Source organism: Pagrus pagrus (genome assembly GCF_965226575.1).
Source record: "Pagrus pagrus genome assembly, chromosome: 19".
In the NCBI taxonomy this organism is placed as follows: domain Eukaryota; kingdom Metazoa; phylum Chordata; class Actinopteri; order Spariformes; family Sparidae; genus Pagrus; species Pagrus pagrus.
The window spans coordinates 24,339,978-24,355,719 of record NC_140203.1 but is presented as its reverse complement, the minus strand read 5'-3'; the positions used below and the strand labels follow the sequence as shown (position 1 = coordinate 24,355,719).

General features: G+C 42.5%; 1 protein-coding gene across 1 annotated transcript; it reads right to left on the bottom strand.

The window, feature by feature from the left end:
• Positions 1-1,583: 1,583 nt before the first annotated feature.
• Positions 1,584-12,515, bottom strand: smyd1a (SET and MYND domain containing 1a). The gene is made up of 10 exons (XM_084384127.1): positions 12,238-12,515; positions 8,763-8,939; positions 8,115-8,328; positions 7,800-7,930; positions 6,424-6,462; positions 3,733-3,919; positions 3,491-3,583; positions 3,206-3,369; positions 2,700-2,868; positions 1,584-2,596 (listed from the first exon to the last, which is right to left on the bottom strand). Exons 1-10 carry the CDS (start codon positions 12,372-12,374, stop codon positions 2,504-2,506), a joined length of 1,404 nt encoding a protein of 467 aa, XP_084240253.1. The 5' UTR covers positions 12,375-12,515; the 3' UTR covers positions 1,584-2,503.
• Positions 12,516-15,742: the final 3,227 nt, after the last annotated feature.

The following is a 15,742-nucleotide window of genomic DNA, read 5'->3' as shown; positions in this document are numbered from 1 at the left end:
ATTTTACTCTACAGCTGCCTCAGGTAGCTCCTTTAAAGCTTCCCTGCAATGTCTCACCTTCACTGTCTGTAAAAGCAATAGCTTTCTCTTGTATTCAAAACAATATGTAAATGTATTCCTGGTTTTGTCGAAGCCAAACTTAGTCATCAGGTGTATGGTATGTTCAGAATATCGTTAGAGTTAAAGCACAGGGATGATAATGATTTCTCTGGGGAAAGTTTCCTTCAAACCAGTGCATGTTAGTGTGGACTTTGCTCTTCTGGTTAAAGTTTTCTGTACAAAAACATGTTTGTGTGCTTTCAAGCTGAACCATAGTCTTGTCGGAGCACTATGCTGATCATTGTGTTGTAAGGAGCAACAATTCCTACAAAACAGTGAGTGGAGACATTTTGAACTGCAAGGTCACAGGCAAGTAGTGCTGCACATGATGAGTGAACTTTAAGTCCTTCCCCGTTTCAAAAAGCTCTTTTTCCAGGCTAATTTGACCCATGCCAGAAACTAATAATTCCAATTCTGGTGTGCAGAAAAAGTGAATGAATAAGTTTGCACAGGACTTTCATTCAGGAGACAGCTGTTATCTAAAGTTACTAGCATAGTGAAGTTATGGTATGTATGTGACTTACTTAGATGATGTTACATTTAAATTTGAAGTAACAGTAGTAACATAGTTATTATTACAAAAACAACAATGTTTTCCTAAACCTTACCAAGTGGTTTTAGTGCCTAAACCTAAAGTAGTATTAGTGCCTTTACCTAACCAAGTAGTTTCAGTGTCTAAACCTAACTGCATAGTTTTAGTTACTAAACCTGACCAAGTAGTTTAAGTGCTTAAACCTAACCAAGGGCAAACCTAACCAACCACCTGTTGTGGTTTGGTGTCTTTAGCTGAAAGCAAATGCTCCACTGTGTTCACCAACCAGTCACTGAATGTGTATTTGCCTCTGAGGAGGTATTTAACAGTGGGTTCAACAGAACGTTTCAGTTAAAAAACAGCTTCATGCTGCTGCTGCTGCACACAAGAGCGCTAAAAACCAAAACAATTTGCTTAAAAGTGCTCTGCAGTGCTGAGGGGCACTGCACTGTCATTTACTAACTGTCTCTCTGTTCATCACTATGAACAATGCTTTTAACTTTACACATTGTTCTTGCCATAGTTAATATGAAAATTATGGTTGCAGCTTCAAGCTTCTATCAGCTGCTGTAGGTGATATAATTCCCTGTTTGGTCTGCTGCGGCCACAACTCTTCACAGAATACGGTGTGATTTTAGTTTCACATGTGTCTGTCTTTTCAGACTCAGCATGTAAAAAAGATATAAAAACACAGGAAATGTTTCTTCTTCAAACTTGTAATCCTGGCAGTGTGGAGAAAGCTTTGAACTGAACCTATTGTACATTTTTATGCACAGAAATACAATTCACAGACAATAACACTGATTATTTTACTTAATAAATAACAGAATAATAATAATTGGATGGAGGAGAGGGGTGAATGGACTCATCAACTCAGTATTTTTAAACTCCTAGCTCAAGCCCTGGTTGTCAGGAGTGCTTATTATTTGTGTATAAGTAAGTGATAACAATACATGTTATATCTCCACTTTTATTATAGATACTGTACATACAGATACATGCAACAGTGTATCGTGAGACATACTGGATATTCAGAGACTCAGCACAGGGACTGGGTGCAGTGCTTTAGAGGAAATACATTATAACAGCACAAAAAGTAAGGAAATTTGTGTTTGGTCGATTATTTCTTTGTTGCAACAATGCTGCTTGGCAATAAATCCTATACCATTGGAAGGCCTGTTTATTTCCCTTTTAAATGGTGCCACATTTGTAAGGAACATGCATTTTTTTGGTCGAGCAGCAGAGCTGAGTATGTGGGTTACGCTTGTGAAAAATTTGCCAAATTTTCTCCGCCAAACAGCTTATTCCGCTATTGCCTTTGTTTGGTGTTGTTTGGTGGATTGGATGATTGATGTCTGAAGAAACAAGGCATATTGGCATTTTAACAATTTATTAATTTAACAAACAGGAGCCTCAGCAGCGTGTGGAAGAACCATACACAGCCACAACAGCCCGGCACCTCCTCCTGGTACTGGTCACCAGCCTGGTCTGGTTCTTCAGATGTCAATCATCCAATCCACTAAACAACACCAAACAAGAGTCAATAGCAGAGTAAGCTGTTTGGCAGAGAAGATCTGGCTAATTTTTCATGGGTGCAACCCACATACTCAGCTCTGCTGCTCATCCCACAAATGCATGTTCCTTACTAATGTGGCACCATTGAAAAGGGAAATAATCAGACTTAAAGTATACGATTCATTGCCAAGAAGCATTGTTACAACAAAACAATAATCTACCAAACACACATTTCCTCACTTTCTGTGCTATGTTTATGTACATGTCAGTGCAGTTAGACATGTCAGAGCATCAGCTTCATCGTCATCGTCTTCAGTGGTGAAGGTGATTGATGCAGTGAAGAGGCCTGTGATCTTTTTATTTCTTCAGAGCAGCCTCCCTCATGGCGTGGTACTCATCCTTATTCTGCTTAAACATCTTCAGCTCCATCTCAGTCTGCCTGCGCATGGACTGAGATTATAAAAAAGAGAGTATTGTGCTTACAGTGGTAAGTTAGACCATATTCCATTTTTTCTTTTCAGCAAACATCGAAGTAAACTCGTATTTAACATACCTCCAGGTCTTTGGTGATGGCGTGGTTGGGTCCATGGGTGACCATGAGGATGCGGTAGGCCTGGCAGATCAAGGCATGCCCAGCCTCTATCTGCCCTGCATGCCAGTGGGTGACACCTGCCCGCATTATGGCCATGCCCAGCTGGGCGTTGTTGTGGTGGTACAACTTCCTGTTCAGAGGGAGGTGAGAGTCACAGAGGAAAGTGGCCTATAAAGCATCACTGTTGGCCAGGTAATGACAAAGTGTTCCTTTTTATTTGATGATTTGATTGATTGTGTGAAGTTGTGAATGAATTACGAGCGTCCATGTTTTTCTATCTCCAACAGATAAATGGTAAATGGTTTTGTGATAATACCAGGGTTGTCACAGTAATGGAAAAGAAATTTCCGCTAATGACGGCATTTTGGAAAAAGTCTGGTCTGTTAACATAAACTCCCCTTGAAGACTACTGATCAGGGTCTGGAATTGTTGGTCCATTTCACAGTGTTCACTCTGTCGACACTCACATGTATCCCTCCACCATCCTGCGGGCGTGTTCTGCAGCCTCAGAGAAGTGATGCAGGTATGAAAGCACCTCACCGGCAATGCTGAGCACACGAAGCTTATACAGGTGAGTGTCAGCCAAGACGTTCTCCTGCTTCTCCAGACACTCACGACATAACTTCACCACCTGTAGAATGATTGATAAAATGTGGGGGAAAGACTCAATGGACACATGGAGGTGAAGCATAGACAGTGAAAGATAATAAGAGAGAAGGAAGGGGAAAAAAGCAGAGAGCAGTGTTGTGTACCTCTGGATATTCCTTCTCAACCCGGGACTTTTCAATCTTCTCCAGACGCTCTTTACTGAAGGCTGTCACCTCTTTTACCTTGTCAGCAGATGGCTGTGAGGGAGACACAATGACAGAACAGCTAACAGGGATATGCTGTATTATTATAATGAATCAGAGAAATGAAAGAGATTCTTTATTTTGTGTGGCTGTTATAAACCCATCTTAAATCAGTAGAAACTTCCCTGTGTCCCCTCACTCACTTTGCTCTCTGCAGTAGCCATCATCAGGTCATCCTTAATGTGCTGGCTACAGTGTTCGCAGGTGCACTCAAAGTGGAAACGCTCCTTCAGTGTCTTCTGGCGGTCAGCAGACACGTTGAGGAAGTCCACGTAGCTGACAGTCAGCTCTGCGCCCTCCGGGATTATCCCCATAGCTCGCAGCTCGATCCTGAGACAGAGGAGGACAGGATCAGGTCGGGTTTTTGGGACCTGATAATACATGTTTTATGCCACCCCTCTTCACTATCTGGATGCAGCAAATCCCAATACTGTGTCTGTGCATGTCAGCTTGTACCATTAAAGTCAGTTGAAACCAAGTACGTGATCCCTGTGATGATTTTGAAAAAAAAAGGTTTAGATGCTCTCCTATTATTTGAAAAGAAGATCCTGTCACATAAAACAGGGAAATAAGTGGAGGTTTCTTCTGGGTCTGGAAAGTGAAGCCAATATAGAAGTGCCTTAAACCTGCATTCTTTCTACAGGGGAGCAGGGGGCGACTCTACTGGTTGCAAGAAGTCAGATTGTATTGAAGTCTACCAAATACACCAAGTAGGCCGCTTTATGCTCCAACACGGTGACTAGCACAGAGGCCCAGTCACAAAGCACTGCTCAGGTTCAGATCAAGCGGGCCATTCCTCCCAGTCCCCCACTTCCAGGTCTCTCCATCGTTTCCAAATGTGAGTCCCCCAGAAGAACCATCCCTCCCCAGATGGAACCCCTTCCAGTGACATCACGGTGGTTACGTTCACTTCTATTACACAGTCTACTGCTGTGCAGAAAACCTTGTCAGATCCCACTGAATAAGGTAAAAAGTCTCTGTCACCATATTTAAAATGAGCCTGTTTTTCTAAGTTGCTGAAAACGTTTTTCGGCTGCTGGGATGTCATTAATTTAACATAAACTACAGTGTGTGTGTTCATAGTAATGAAAGAACATGTCCACCAGTGTAACAGTGTGGCTCACTGATGTGATGAATGAGTGGAAAACAAACTACTTTGTCACAAAAACATTCATGAAGTTTGGTTCAATAATTAATTAATTATATTTATATTTATTATTTTTGTTCCATGTGACCACAGAGATTTCCTCCAGAAGGTTTTCCTTTGTCCATGTGATCAGCAGCAAACTTCAGTGTAGCTTTAAGGTGCTGCGTCTGGATCAAGGGCTTCTTTCTAACACGGCAGCCTCTCAGCTCATGTTGATGTAAAACACACTGGACTGCTGACTCTGACACCTGTCTTCCAGCAGCTTCTAATTCATTGCAGACTTGCTTTTTGGTGGTTTTTGGTTGACTCTCGACCATCCTGACCAGTTTTCTCTCAGCAGCAGGTGACAGATTGTGTTTTCTTCCTGATCGTGGCAGTGCACTTTACACTTACAGACAGTTATTTGTACAGTTGATTATGCAACCTCTAACTGCCTTAAAATGGCTCCGAGTGATTTTCCTGACTTGTGCAAATCAGTAATGAGCTCTTTCAGATCAATGCTGCGTTCAATGGGCCCAGAAAAGTCAGCAGCTGTTATCAATCAGAATCACTCAGAAGAAGTTAAGATGCTACAAAGAACATTTGATTCACACAACTTTCTATAATCACCAAAACTGATCGTTCAAGTTACTGTATGTATATTATTGATCCAGCAGACTTGGTCTCATTTTCAGAAGACCTATAATGAATTAATTACTGAACCAAACTTCATGAATGTTTTTGTGACAAAGTAGTTTGTGTTCCACTCGTTCATCACAGAAAACTGAGAGCTGTAGAAATCACTGGAACTGAAGACTGCCATGATAAACATGTTCTTTACAAGTGGATGGAAATGACCATGACTGTACATTATATCAGCAGACATATCTTGTACTGCCATGTTTTTACATACTAAGTATGATTACCAAATATTCACTTACTTATATGGATTATTAAATTGTGAAAATGAGCTTTTTCGACTTTCCTGCAGAGTTAGATGAGAGTGCTGATAAACCTCTGTTTGATAAGTGTGAAGCTGGAGTCAGCAGCTGGCTGACTTTGCTCGGTAAAAAGACTTCAAACAGGAGAAACAACCACATCCCCCAACCAGCACCTCTCATTGACACATTATAACTTGTTTAATTTGTACAAAAACTTATGTGATGGACTAGTAACTCAAGTGTCCAGTTGCAACCTTCATGTGATGACAAGATTCCAGGAAGTCACTGCCCCCGGTCAACAGTAGTTTTGTGTCTCTAAAACCACACTTTAAAAAAATAATGATCATAATAACAATTTCCCTTTTGGTACTTTAGTTTTTGTTGCAGATTAAACAAATAAAGATGTAACACATCACTTACAGAACTTTCGAGGTGCTTTGTGCTAAGCTAAGCTAACCTTCTGCTTTCTCTTCCTTAATATTGAGCATAGAAACCTGAGTGGCATGAATCCTCTCAGCTCACTCTGGGTTAGAAAGTGTGCTTTCCAAAATGTCAGATTACGCTCTTAATTCATACACTAACTCACACTGACATTTTATTCAGCTGGAACATATTTCATTACACTATATCATTATACATGTTTATTCAATCCATGACTTTGTGTTATATTTAGGTGAGGGTTAGGATTGGTCTGTGTGTGTCTGTGTAGCCAATTTACAGTGACATCATACGACAGAGGCTGAGGGGTGAACACCTGTGATACATACCTCCTCTGAGAGTGGAGAGCGGAACTCACAGCTGATTGGCTGTAAAAGAAAGGAACAATCATTGTCAGTTCATTTCAACATTAATATATGTGTCACATTGGCCTTCTGTTCCAAAGTTTCCTCCACACATGAATTAAGACAGACTTAAAGATTCTATAAAGTGTGTCTGACCCTGTTTTGGAGTAATAAAGTTAAATTACCATATTAATTCTTAAAATGGCACCTGTACCTTGTGCCTCATCAAAGCTCAATAATATGTTTTTCACTTCACATGTGTAACTGCCGGACACAAGATGTCTCCTCCTTCACTGTGAAGTCTATTCTCAGTGTTTGTGACCTGGAGGCTTCGAGTCTTCACATCACTGTTTGCTGAACACTGGACCAGGACTGACTTCCAAACTATTTGTGATGTCAAAAATCATGTTTGTAGCTCCACCTCTCAAAATCAGATTTTAATGAGTTCAGAGAAAATTCACACTTGAGCAACGAATGTGAGAATAGCCTTTTAGTGTCAAACTCTGCACACACGTCATTCTACACAGAGAATCTCAAACATTCAACTGGAGAAACACGATTAAATACGTATTTTTGACTGGAGAGAGACTTTAAAATAAAGCGTTAAGTTCCACAAAATCAGTCAAAATTTAGTTTTATGATTGTACTTCATGTTATGTTTTCACAGTCTATATTCCTAAATACAGTAATGTTCAGTAACTGACACAACACCTTGAGCCAGGCAGCGTTGTTCCAGCACAGCAGCACTGGTGGTTTCTGGGTCTTTGGGCATTTAACAAAACTGCCAGTTCAAAGAATGTCAGATGTCAGTGTAAAATAAACAGAGATCATCAGCTATTTCCAACTGCAGTTAACATTGATAAACATGGATTTTTAGACATCTATGCCATTTCTGCATCCCATAATCCAGTTTCTCCAGCCACAGCCAGCTGTGCTGAAGGAGGATAATGGAGAAACATCCTCCTGAGCTGTTGTCAGCCGCGTGTCCAGCTGGTCATCAATGCAAGGTTTTTTTAAAGAAATTAAACAGCAAGCTCTGTCTCATTTTGACAAACTAGCGTTTTCTAGCATTAGTTGCAGGCATTGCATTGTTTACTACACTGCTAACGTCAGTCTCCCATGATGCTCGCTGGGGATGCAGGTCAATGCCTATTGGTTGGCAGGCTGTGTATGATGGTGAATTTAGTTTTTTGATGAAAATAATTTTGAATTTATTTAAAATGAACATATATTATGATAAGAGCCCAAGTTTAGAACAAAACGATTTGGTAAGGCTATGGGTGGGTGTGTCAGCTGCTTCTGTGGGTGGCACAGACACACCCTGGCACATACGCGACTACACCAATGCTTCGGATACCTACTTGCCATGGTTGAGGATGACAGTGCAGTTGGGCCAACAGTTATGGTTGACCAGACACAGGTTGGGGAATAGACCCACACCAACGGCCTGCAGGCCTCTCTGGTCACTCAGGGTGAATCCATTACACTTGATCTGCACAGACAGACAGACAGACAGGCAGACAGACAAGCAGAGGGGTGAGGGAGAGAAGGCGTGAGTATAGGATATTTAAAGCACCATGGTTTATTTCTGAGGATGTCTGTCATCTTCTAGTTTGCAGGCTTAATGTGCAGTTTACAGATATAATGATAATGCATAATGAGACATTCCTTCTTACAATGCCAAAGAGGCGTGAGATGTATTCAACTGGGTGTTGCTTTCTTCCATGCGACCAGTATCCCTGGAACTTGTGCACGTCGCTCTTAAGCTTCTTGAGGTCTTCTTCAGGCAGGTCGGCCACGTGGTCCTCCAGCTGGTCCACTGACACCAGCTGACTGTCGGACGCGATGCCCGTGTCCTTGTGTATACGCCACAGCACTCGAGCAGCCAGACTGGGCAGGAGAGAGAGAGATCACTGTCAAATTAAAACCAGATACAACATTAGTCACCTCTGAACCCTACACTTACCACACAGACACAGTCATTTGTTGTCAATCAAAATCTGTGTACATCCTCTGATAATAGATCTTGTTGGATGATTTATTGATTCAATTAAGACTCCTACTGTGTCTTATTCCCATCAAGCTTCCAAGACAATAAGCCTGATATGATGATGAACAGAAGTACAGTAGTAGGATAAATGCCTAATAAATACCTTCAAAATGATCATATCAAATCATCACAGACCATCATTTTTATCCAGAACCTCACATTAATATGTTCACCACAGAGCGGCTGGTTGTGAGGTCTGGATACAGTTTCATACCACTTTCCTTTGATTGATCTCTTGCAGCTTCCTCTCAGGTCAATGCAGGGTGTTCCTTACCGAACATTCTCGCCGGGTGCCTTGCCGAGCTTCTTGATGGCTCCACACTCCTGCTTGTGTTCGTCCCAGCATGCGGTCTGGCAGGTGCGGTCACAGTAGTGAGCAAACTTACACTGGGCACAGCGGTGCAGATTGGCCTGGTGCCGGAAACAGCTGTGGCACACCTGAGTGGCCAAACTGAGAGGGAAGCACACACAAAACAGGGGAACATCACTGCTGCACCGCAAACATGTTTTATTGACATCTTAAAAACTGCAGGCCGAGATTTTAAAGACAGGCAACTAAAGTGAATGAAGAGGTAAAAGACCTACAGTCAGTTCAGCTTGCTCTGACCAGAACACGCACCTCTGCTGTGCATCCAACCTTTTGGATTTCACAGTTTGACAGAAAAACATCAGTGTGCTTGTGATTAGTAATCAAAACCCAAACAGTATTTACTACAGATTGATGCTACTTTGGCTGGTTTGGTTTAGCAGGAAGGTCTTATAATGCAATGCAGTGCAATAAAACACTGATTACAGCCTTAAAAATGACCTGAGAGACACAAAACTTTAGTCCTCAACTGTGTGAAAATAAGAGATTATAAAAATATTTTTGTCAGTGATGTTTGCATCTCATCCAAAATAATGAAGGTCTGAAGGTTTCATTGTTGAAGTTGTTTAAGTTGTTTCTCTTTTAGATATATTTTATTGTTTCCTCCACCAAGGAGATCATGTTTTTACCTGTGTCTGTCTGTTGGTTGGTTGGTTTGTCAGCAGGATTAGACAAAAACAGATGAGGTCTCAGCCCAGAATAGATGAGTCTGGATAAAAGGACTGTGAGATATAAGGCCCTGCTTTTGACATTTTCGTTAATTTCTCAGGGAATAATTCATTTCATTTCTTGATGAAAAACATCAGGTGTATTTAGGAGGCTGGTATCTGTGAGTGAGTACAAAAGGGGACTATTGGGCCTTGGCAGAGGTATGCACTCTACTGAGTGCCATTCTAGTTTGAAAATGTAGAAGTTGCACTTCCTTCGATGACACAATAATAAACTTCTTCACTCATTCATTCAATCAATCATGTCATGAAATATTGTTAAAGATAAAGAATGCAGAAATAAAACCCATACACATGCGTATATGTTGTATGTATTGTACATTTTATCACAGCAAAGCTGAATGTTTTGTTAAACAGTGAAGAAAAGTAAATCCATATTTGTAAACATGACTACATTTTTCTCTCCTCGTTTCTCAGCTGTTTGGATGCTCAGCGCAGTGTGTGTGAACACACAGCTGACAGCAGCATGTGTCTGTGTGTGTAAACGGTTTCTTCAGCAGAGACCATCTGCCTGTCCAACAGGACACTGAGCAGTTCACAAAAATGCTTTTGATGCTTGTTTGAATGCAGTGAAGCTCTGTGCAGCTTTTCTCTCTCTTTCTCTCGCTCTCTGTCTCACACACACACACACACACACACACACACACACACACACACACGCACGCACACACACACACACACACACTCAGCTCTGTTCTGGCTGTAGTTTTGGACAGCTCCCGTCTTACATTAGGCAGATCGTCTCAGTGCATGCCTGCTATGTTGGAAAGCCTCAGTGAGCCAACATCCTGCAGCTACTAGCTCTTATAAGGCTCAAACACTGTGCTACCAGATCTGAATCTGGCATTCAAGCACATAGACAAACCAGGCAGCACTCAGCTTTAATATCCACACATACAGAATACTGTATTTCTGTGAATAGTTAAAAATTGCAGAAAACGCAGCAACATTACACTGCGTGATTACTGGGTCACAGATAGCCTTTTGAAGACATTTAAACCTGTAGGGGTCATTCCTTTCATGTAAAAACTTATATCAAAATTCAAGAGACCCTGCAAAACACTAGCGCTGTTCTTTGAAGTCAACACAGTACAAATATCCATTATCTAAAACCACTTATCCTTTTCAGGGTCACGGGGGGGCTGGAGCAGATCCCAGCTGACATTGGGCGACGGCGGGGTACACCATTGGGGTACACCCTGGATAAGTCACCAGTTCATCACAGGGCTGACATGTAGAGACAAACAACAACATTCACGCTCACATTCACACTTATGGACAATTTAGAGAAACCGATTAACCTAACTTTTTTGCATTTCTTTGGATTACGGGAGGAAGCCGGAGTACCCGAAGAGAACCCACACAGACACGGGGAGAACGTGCAGACTCTGCACAGAAAGGCCCTGCCCCAGCCAGGTCTGGAACCCAGGCAACAGTGCTAACCACTGCGCCACTATGCCGCCTCAGTAAAACCACTAAAGGTAATATTACAGCGAATGAAGTATGAAATTCTTCTTTCGGGTAAAACATTATATATTGTTATTAATCTGATTACTCTGAACATCTTCAACAGTTATTTAAATTAATGCAAGTTGCCAAGTTTCTTTAGGATCTCTAGGATGTTCGGGACAAATTGCAATCCAGTCCAGTGAAAGCTAAGTGACTGGTGAGGTTTAGACAATACACATACAAAGAATCACAAAATGATGAAATTTTGCTCAGAGGGCCAAACTTCAAAAATTCATAGCTAAAAAAGTACAGCTATAGGATTTTGCAAGGTGCCATGACTTTAATACACGTTTTAACATGAATCTTTTTGAGAAATCCGTGACGTGAACTGGAAAAGGTCTGGATTCTGGGTGAGTTGGCATGGAATGACCCATAGGACAGAAGTCTAGGTGAGAGGTTACACATGAGAAAAACACAATGAGCCGCTGCTAGTCCTCACTCAGACCACTGTTGGTTTATAAACCACTGAATGGTTTAGGGGTAAACACACATTTGTAATCTGCTGCCACATAATGAAGTGTCCAGACCTCTCAGGTCTGCCAACTGTCCCCATATCCAGAGCAAACTGCCACTAAACTGGCTTTTTTGTGCTGTTGAAAGGTGATATAGGAATTACATTATAGCAGTTGTGACAACATAATATTTGTAGCATGAAGATCATAAACAATGTCTAAAAATAAAGTGTATGACCAATGTCCTAAAGCACTCACAGACTCAATAGACATGATTTTACTGCATGTAGAGATACACAAATATTATTTCTCTGTTCACACCACCACTGAGATTTCCACCCCTCTGGTTCAGACCCCATGTAAGCTCACTGGACTCTAACACTGATTAATACAATAGATTAATTTGAAAGGTGTCATAATCCTTTTGGTAGAGCCGTCTTTACTCCTGCAAACTGAATCCAAAGGTACGTCATGCTCAAGTTCACATAACACTCTGACAGCTTTCTCATTGCTGCCGTCATGAGAAATTGGGCACCTAGAAATGAGGTCACAGCCAGAGAAGGTTGAGGAAGCCTGACCTACTGTCCACAACACACCTGCAGTGTGTCAGCCAACTCTGCAAAGACATGCTGAGTGACAAAAGATCAGTCCTCTCACCCGTGCAGCTAAAAAATACAACCAGGAGGCCCATACCTGTCGAAGACCACAGCAGCGAAACTGGGCTCAGCGAAGACCACTTCCCCGGTGTTGAGCTCTCTGGTGGCCCTCAGGCCGCGACCTTTCTTCCCTGCATCAAACAGCTCAGCACTCTCCATGTTCCCCACAGTCATTGTGCTGGCCAAACAAAACACAGGAGACAGAGACGAAGGAGAGAGTGGCTGAGGGTGGGACGGGCCGAGGGATAAGGGACTAAACAAGTGGCAGGGAGTGGACACCTCTCATCAAATTCTCACTCAGGAGCACTCACCCCCTCTCTCCTTAGCCCGACCCCTGCTGCAGCCAAAAATAAATTCGCCCCCTCTAGGGGTTGTACCACCTCCCCAGTGTGGGAAGGGGCAGGGGGGAGATTAGAGGGGCTGGGGAGAGCAGGGGAGGCAGTGAAGGTAGAGGTAGTCAATGGGTGCCGTGGTGGGTGCAGTCCCCTTCTTTGGGTTGGTCCCTCCTGTGGTATTTTGGTCCGGGGCAGCTGTGGCCGTCTGTCAGAGGCACATGACAGGAAACGGAGCTGCTCAGATTTAGTGGCAGCCTTTCTGCTGGATGTTTTTTTTATATACAGTACAGACCAAAAGTTTGGACACACCTTCTCATTCAATGAGTTTCCTTTCTTTTCATGACTATTGACATTGTAGATTCACACTGAAGGCATCAAAACTATGAATTAACACATGTGGAAATATGTACTTAACAAAAAAGTGTAAAACAACTGAAAATACGCCTTATATTCTAGTTTCTTCAAAGTAGCCACCTTTTGCTCTGATTACTGCTTTGCACACACTCTGCATTCTCTTGATGAGCTTCAAGAGGTAGTCACCTGAAATGGTTTTCACTTCACAGGTGTGCCCTGTCAGGTTTAATAAGTGGGATTTCTTGCCTTATAAATGGGGTTGGGACCATCAGTTGTGTTGTGCAGAAGTCAGGTGGATACACAGCTGATAGTCCTACTTAATAGACTGTTAGAATTTGTATTATGGCAAGAAAAAAGCAGCTAAGTAAAGAAAAACCAGTGGCCATCATTACTTTAAGAAATGAAGGTCAGTCAGTCTGAAAAATTGGGAAAACTTTGAAAGTGTCCCCAAGTGCAGTCGCAAAAACCATCAAGCGCTACAAAGAAACTGGCTCACATGAGGACCGCCCCAGGAAAGGAAGACCAAGAGTCACCTCTGCTGCGGAGGATAAGTTCATCCGAGTCACCAGCCTCAGAAATCGCAGGTTAACAGCAGCTCAGATTAGAGACCAGGCCAATGCCACACAGAGTTCTAGCAGCAGACACATCTCTAGAACAACTGTTAAGAGGAGACTGTGTGAATCAGGCCTTCATGGTAGAATAGCTGCTAGGAAACCACTGCTAAGGACAGGCAACAAGCAGAAGAGACTTGTTTGGGCTAAAGAACACAAGGAATGGACATTAGACCAGTGGAAATCTGTGTTTTGGTCTGATGAGTCCAAATTTGAGATCTTTGGTTCCAACCACCTTGTCTTTGTGCGACGCAGAAAAGGTGAACGGATGGACTCTACATGCCTGGTTCCCACCGTGAAGCATGGAGGAGGAGGTGTGATGGTGTGGGGGTGCTTTGCTGGTGACACTGTTGGGGATTTATTCAAAATTGAAGGCATACTGAACCAGCATGGCTACCACAGCATCTTGCAGCGGCATGCTATTCCATCCGGTTTGCGTTTAGTTGGACCATCATTTATTTTTCAACAGGACAATGACCCCAAACACACCTCCAGGCTGTGTAAGGGCTATTTGACCAAGAAGGAGAGTGATGGGGTGCTGCGCCAGATGACCTGGCCTCCACAGTCACCGGACCTGAACCCAATCGAGATGGTTTGGGGTGAGCTGGACCACAGAGTGACGGCAAAAGGGCCAACAAGTGCTATGCATCTCTGGGAACTCCTTCAAGACTGTTGGAAGACCATTTCAGGTGACTACCTCTTGAAGCTCATCAAGAGAATGCCAAGAGTGTGCGAAGCAGTAATCAAAGCAAAAGGTGGCTACTTTGAAGAACCTAGAATATAAGACATATTTTCAGTTGTTTCACACTTTTTTGTTAAGTATATAATTCCACATGTGTTAATTCATAGTTTTGATGCCTTCAGTGTGAATCTACAATTTTCATAGTCATGAAAATAAAGAAAACTCTTTGAATGAGAAGGTGTGTCCAAACTTTTGGTCTGTACTGTATACATAATCAAACTACTCATAGCCTGTCACTTTCCCCCAGCCAGTAGGCCTTAAAGGATAACTACCGTTTTTTACAACCTGGACCTTATTTCCAGCTAAATATATGGTCATTTACTCACCCAGATAACTTTGGTGTCATTCGGCGTCGTTCGGACGAAATTAGATCCAGTGTAGCGCCGATATATCCATATAATGCGAGTAACGGGGCATCGACACACAGCCTCTATATAACGCATTATCTACCACGAAACTAGTTCATTTCACCAATATTTTGTTACGATACGCTAGTGCTATTCCCCTCTGAGTCCGGGCTCGTCTGTTGTCAACATCCGGGGTCTGTAGGTTGCCCTACTACCTCTGACCTGGAAGATGTCGTCTCTGAGCTGCGCGCGCACCCGCGACAGCCCAGCTTGTTTACCTGTAGCTGCTACTGCTAGTTTGACCCCGGATGTTGATAACGGACGAGCCCGGACTCAGAGGGGAATAGCATTAGCATATCGTAACAAAATATTGGTGAAATGAACTAGTTTCGTGGCAGATAATGCGTTATATAGAGGCTGTGTGTCGCTGCCCCGTCACTCACATTATATGGATATATCGGCGCTACGCTGGATCTAATTTCGTCCGAACGACTTCAAATGACACCAAAGTTATCTGGGTGAGTAAATGACCATATATTTTGCTAGAAATAAGGTCCAGGTTGTAAAAAACGGTAGTTATCCTTTAAAAGCAATCTTTAACTTATTATTTTGCTGACAGACACAGCCAGGCCCCTGAAAAGGTCCAGTGAAGGGGTCCTCCCCAGATCTGTTTCACTCATATTACTGTTGCACATGCACACAGTCTTTACTATTATCCACATCATCCTCTTTCACACAGGTTGTGGTGGCTCCTTCACTGATGCTGCGTCTTGGCAAGTAACGTTCAGCCAGGCTGGAGGAAACATTCTGAGCTGACTAAAGAATGTTGGTCCTGACATTATTATTTGGTTATTATTTTGGTATTATTATTAAGTTTACCAAAATTAGCCAACATTTAGTTTGATGCTGAATACAAAAAATACCTCATAATATTTTCAGGAGGTGTTCTCACTATCAAACATTTTATTTTGTTGTTTTAGTAAGCAGGTAAGTATTTTGGTTTAACTGGACAATATGTCATTTTTGCCACTAGGGGTATCTCACTCAGTGTTGTGTGGGCAGCGCTGGCAGGGTGAGGGCAATAGCTGCTGCAGCATCTCAGAGCCGGCCAGGTCTGGAGGAGAGTCTGGTGCAGAGCCGGACCCTCTGGAGG

Coding starts and splice junctions, on each gene's coding strand:
- smyd1a (XM_084384127.1), bottom strand. CDS start 12,374: ATGACTGTGGGGAACATGGAGAGTGCTGAGCTGTTTGATGCAGGGAAG. Junction 7,931..8,114: donor TCTCACGCCTCTTTGGCATT/GTAAGAAGGAAT, acceptor CTGTCTGTGCAG/ATCAAGTGTAATGGATTCAC. Junction 2,597..2,699: donor CCATCACCAAAGACCTGGAG/GTATGTTAAATA, acceptor TTATAATCTCAG/TCCATGCGCAGGCAGACTGA.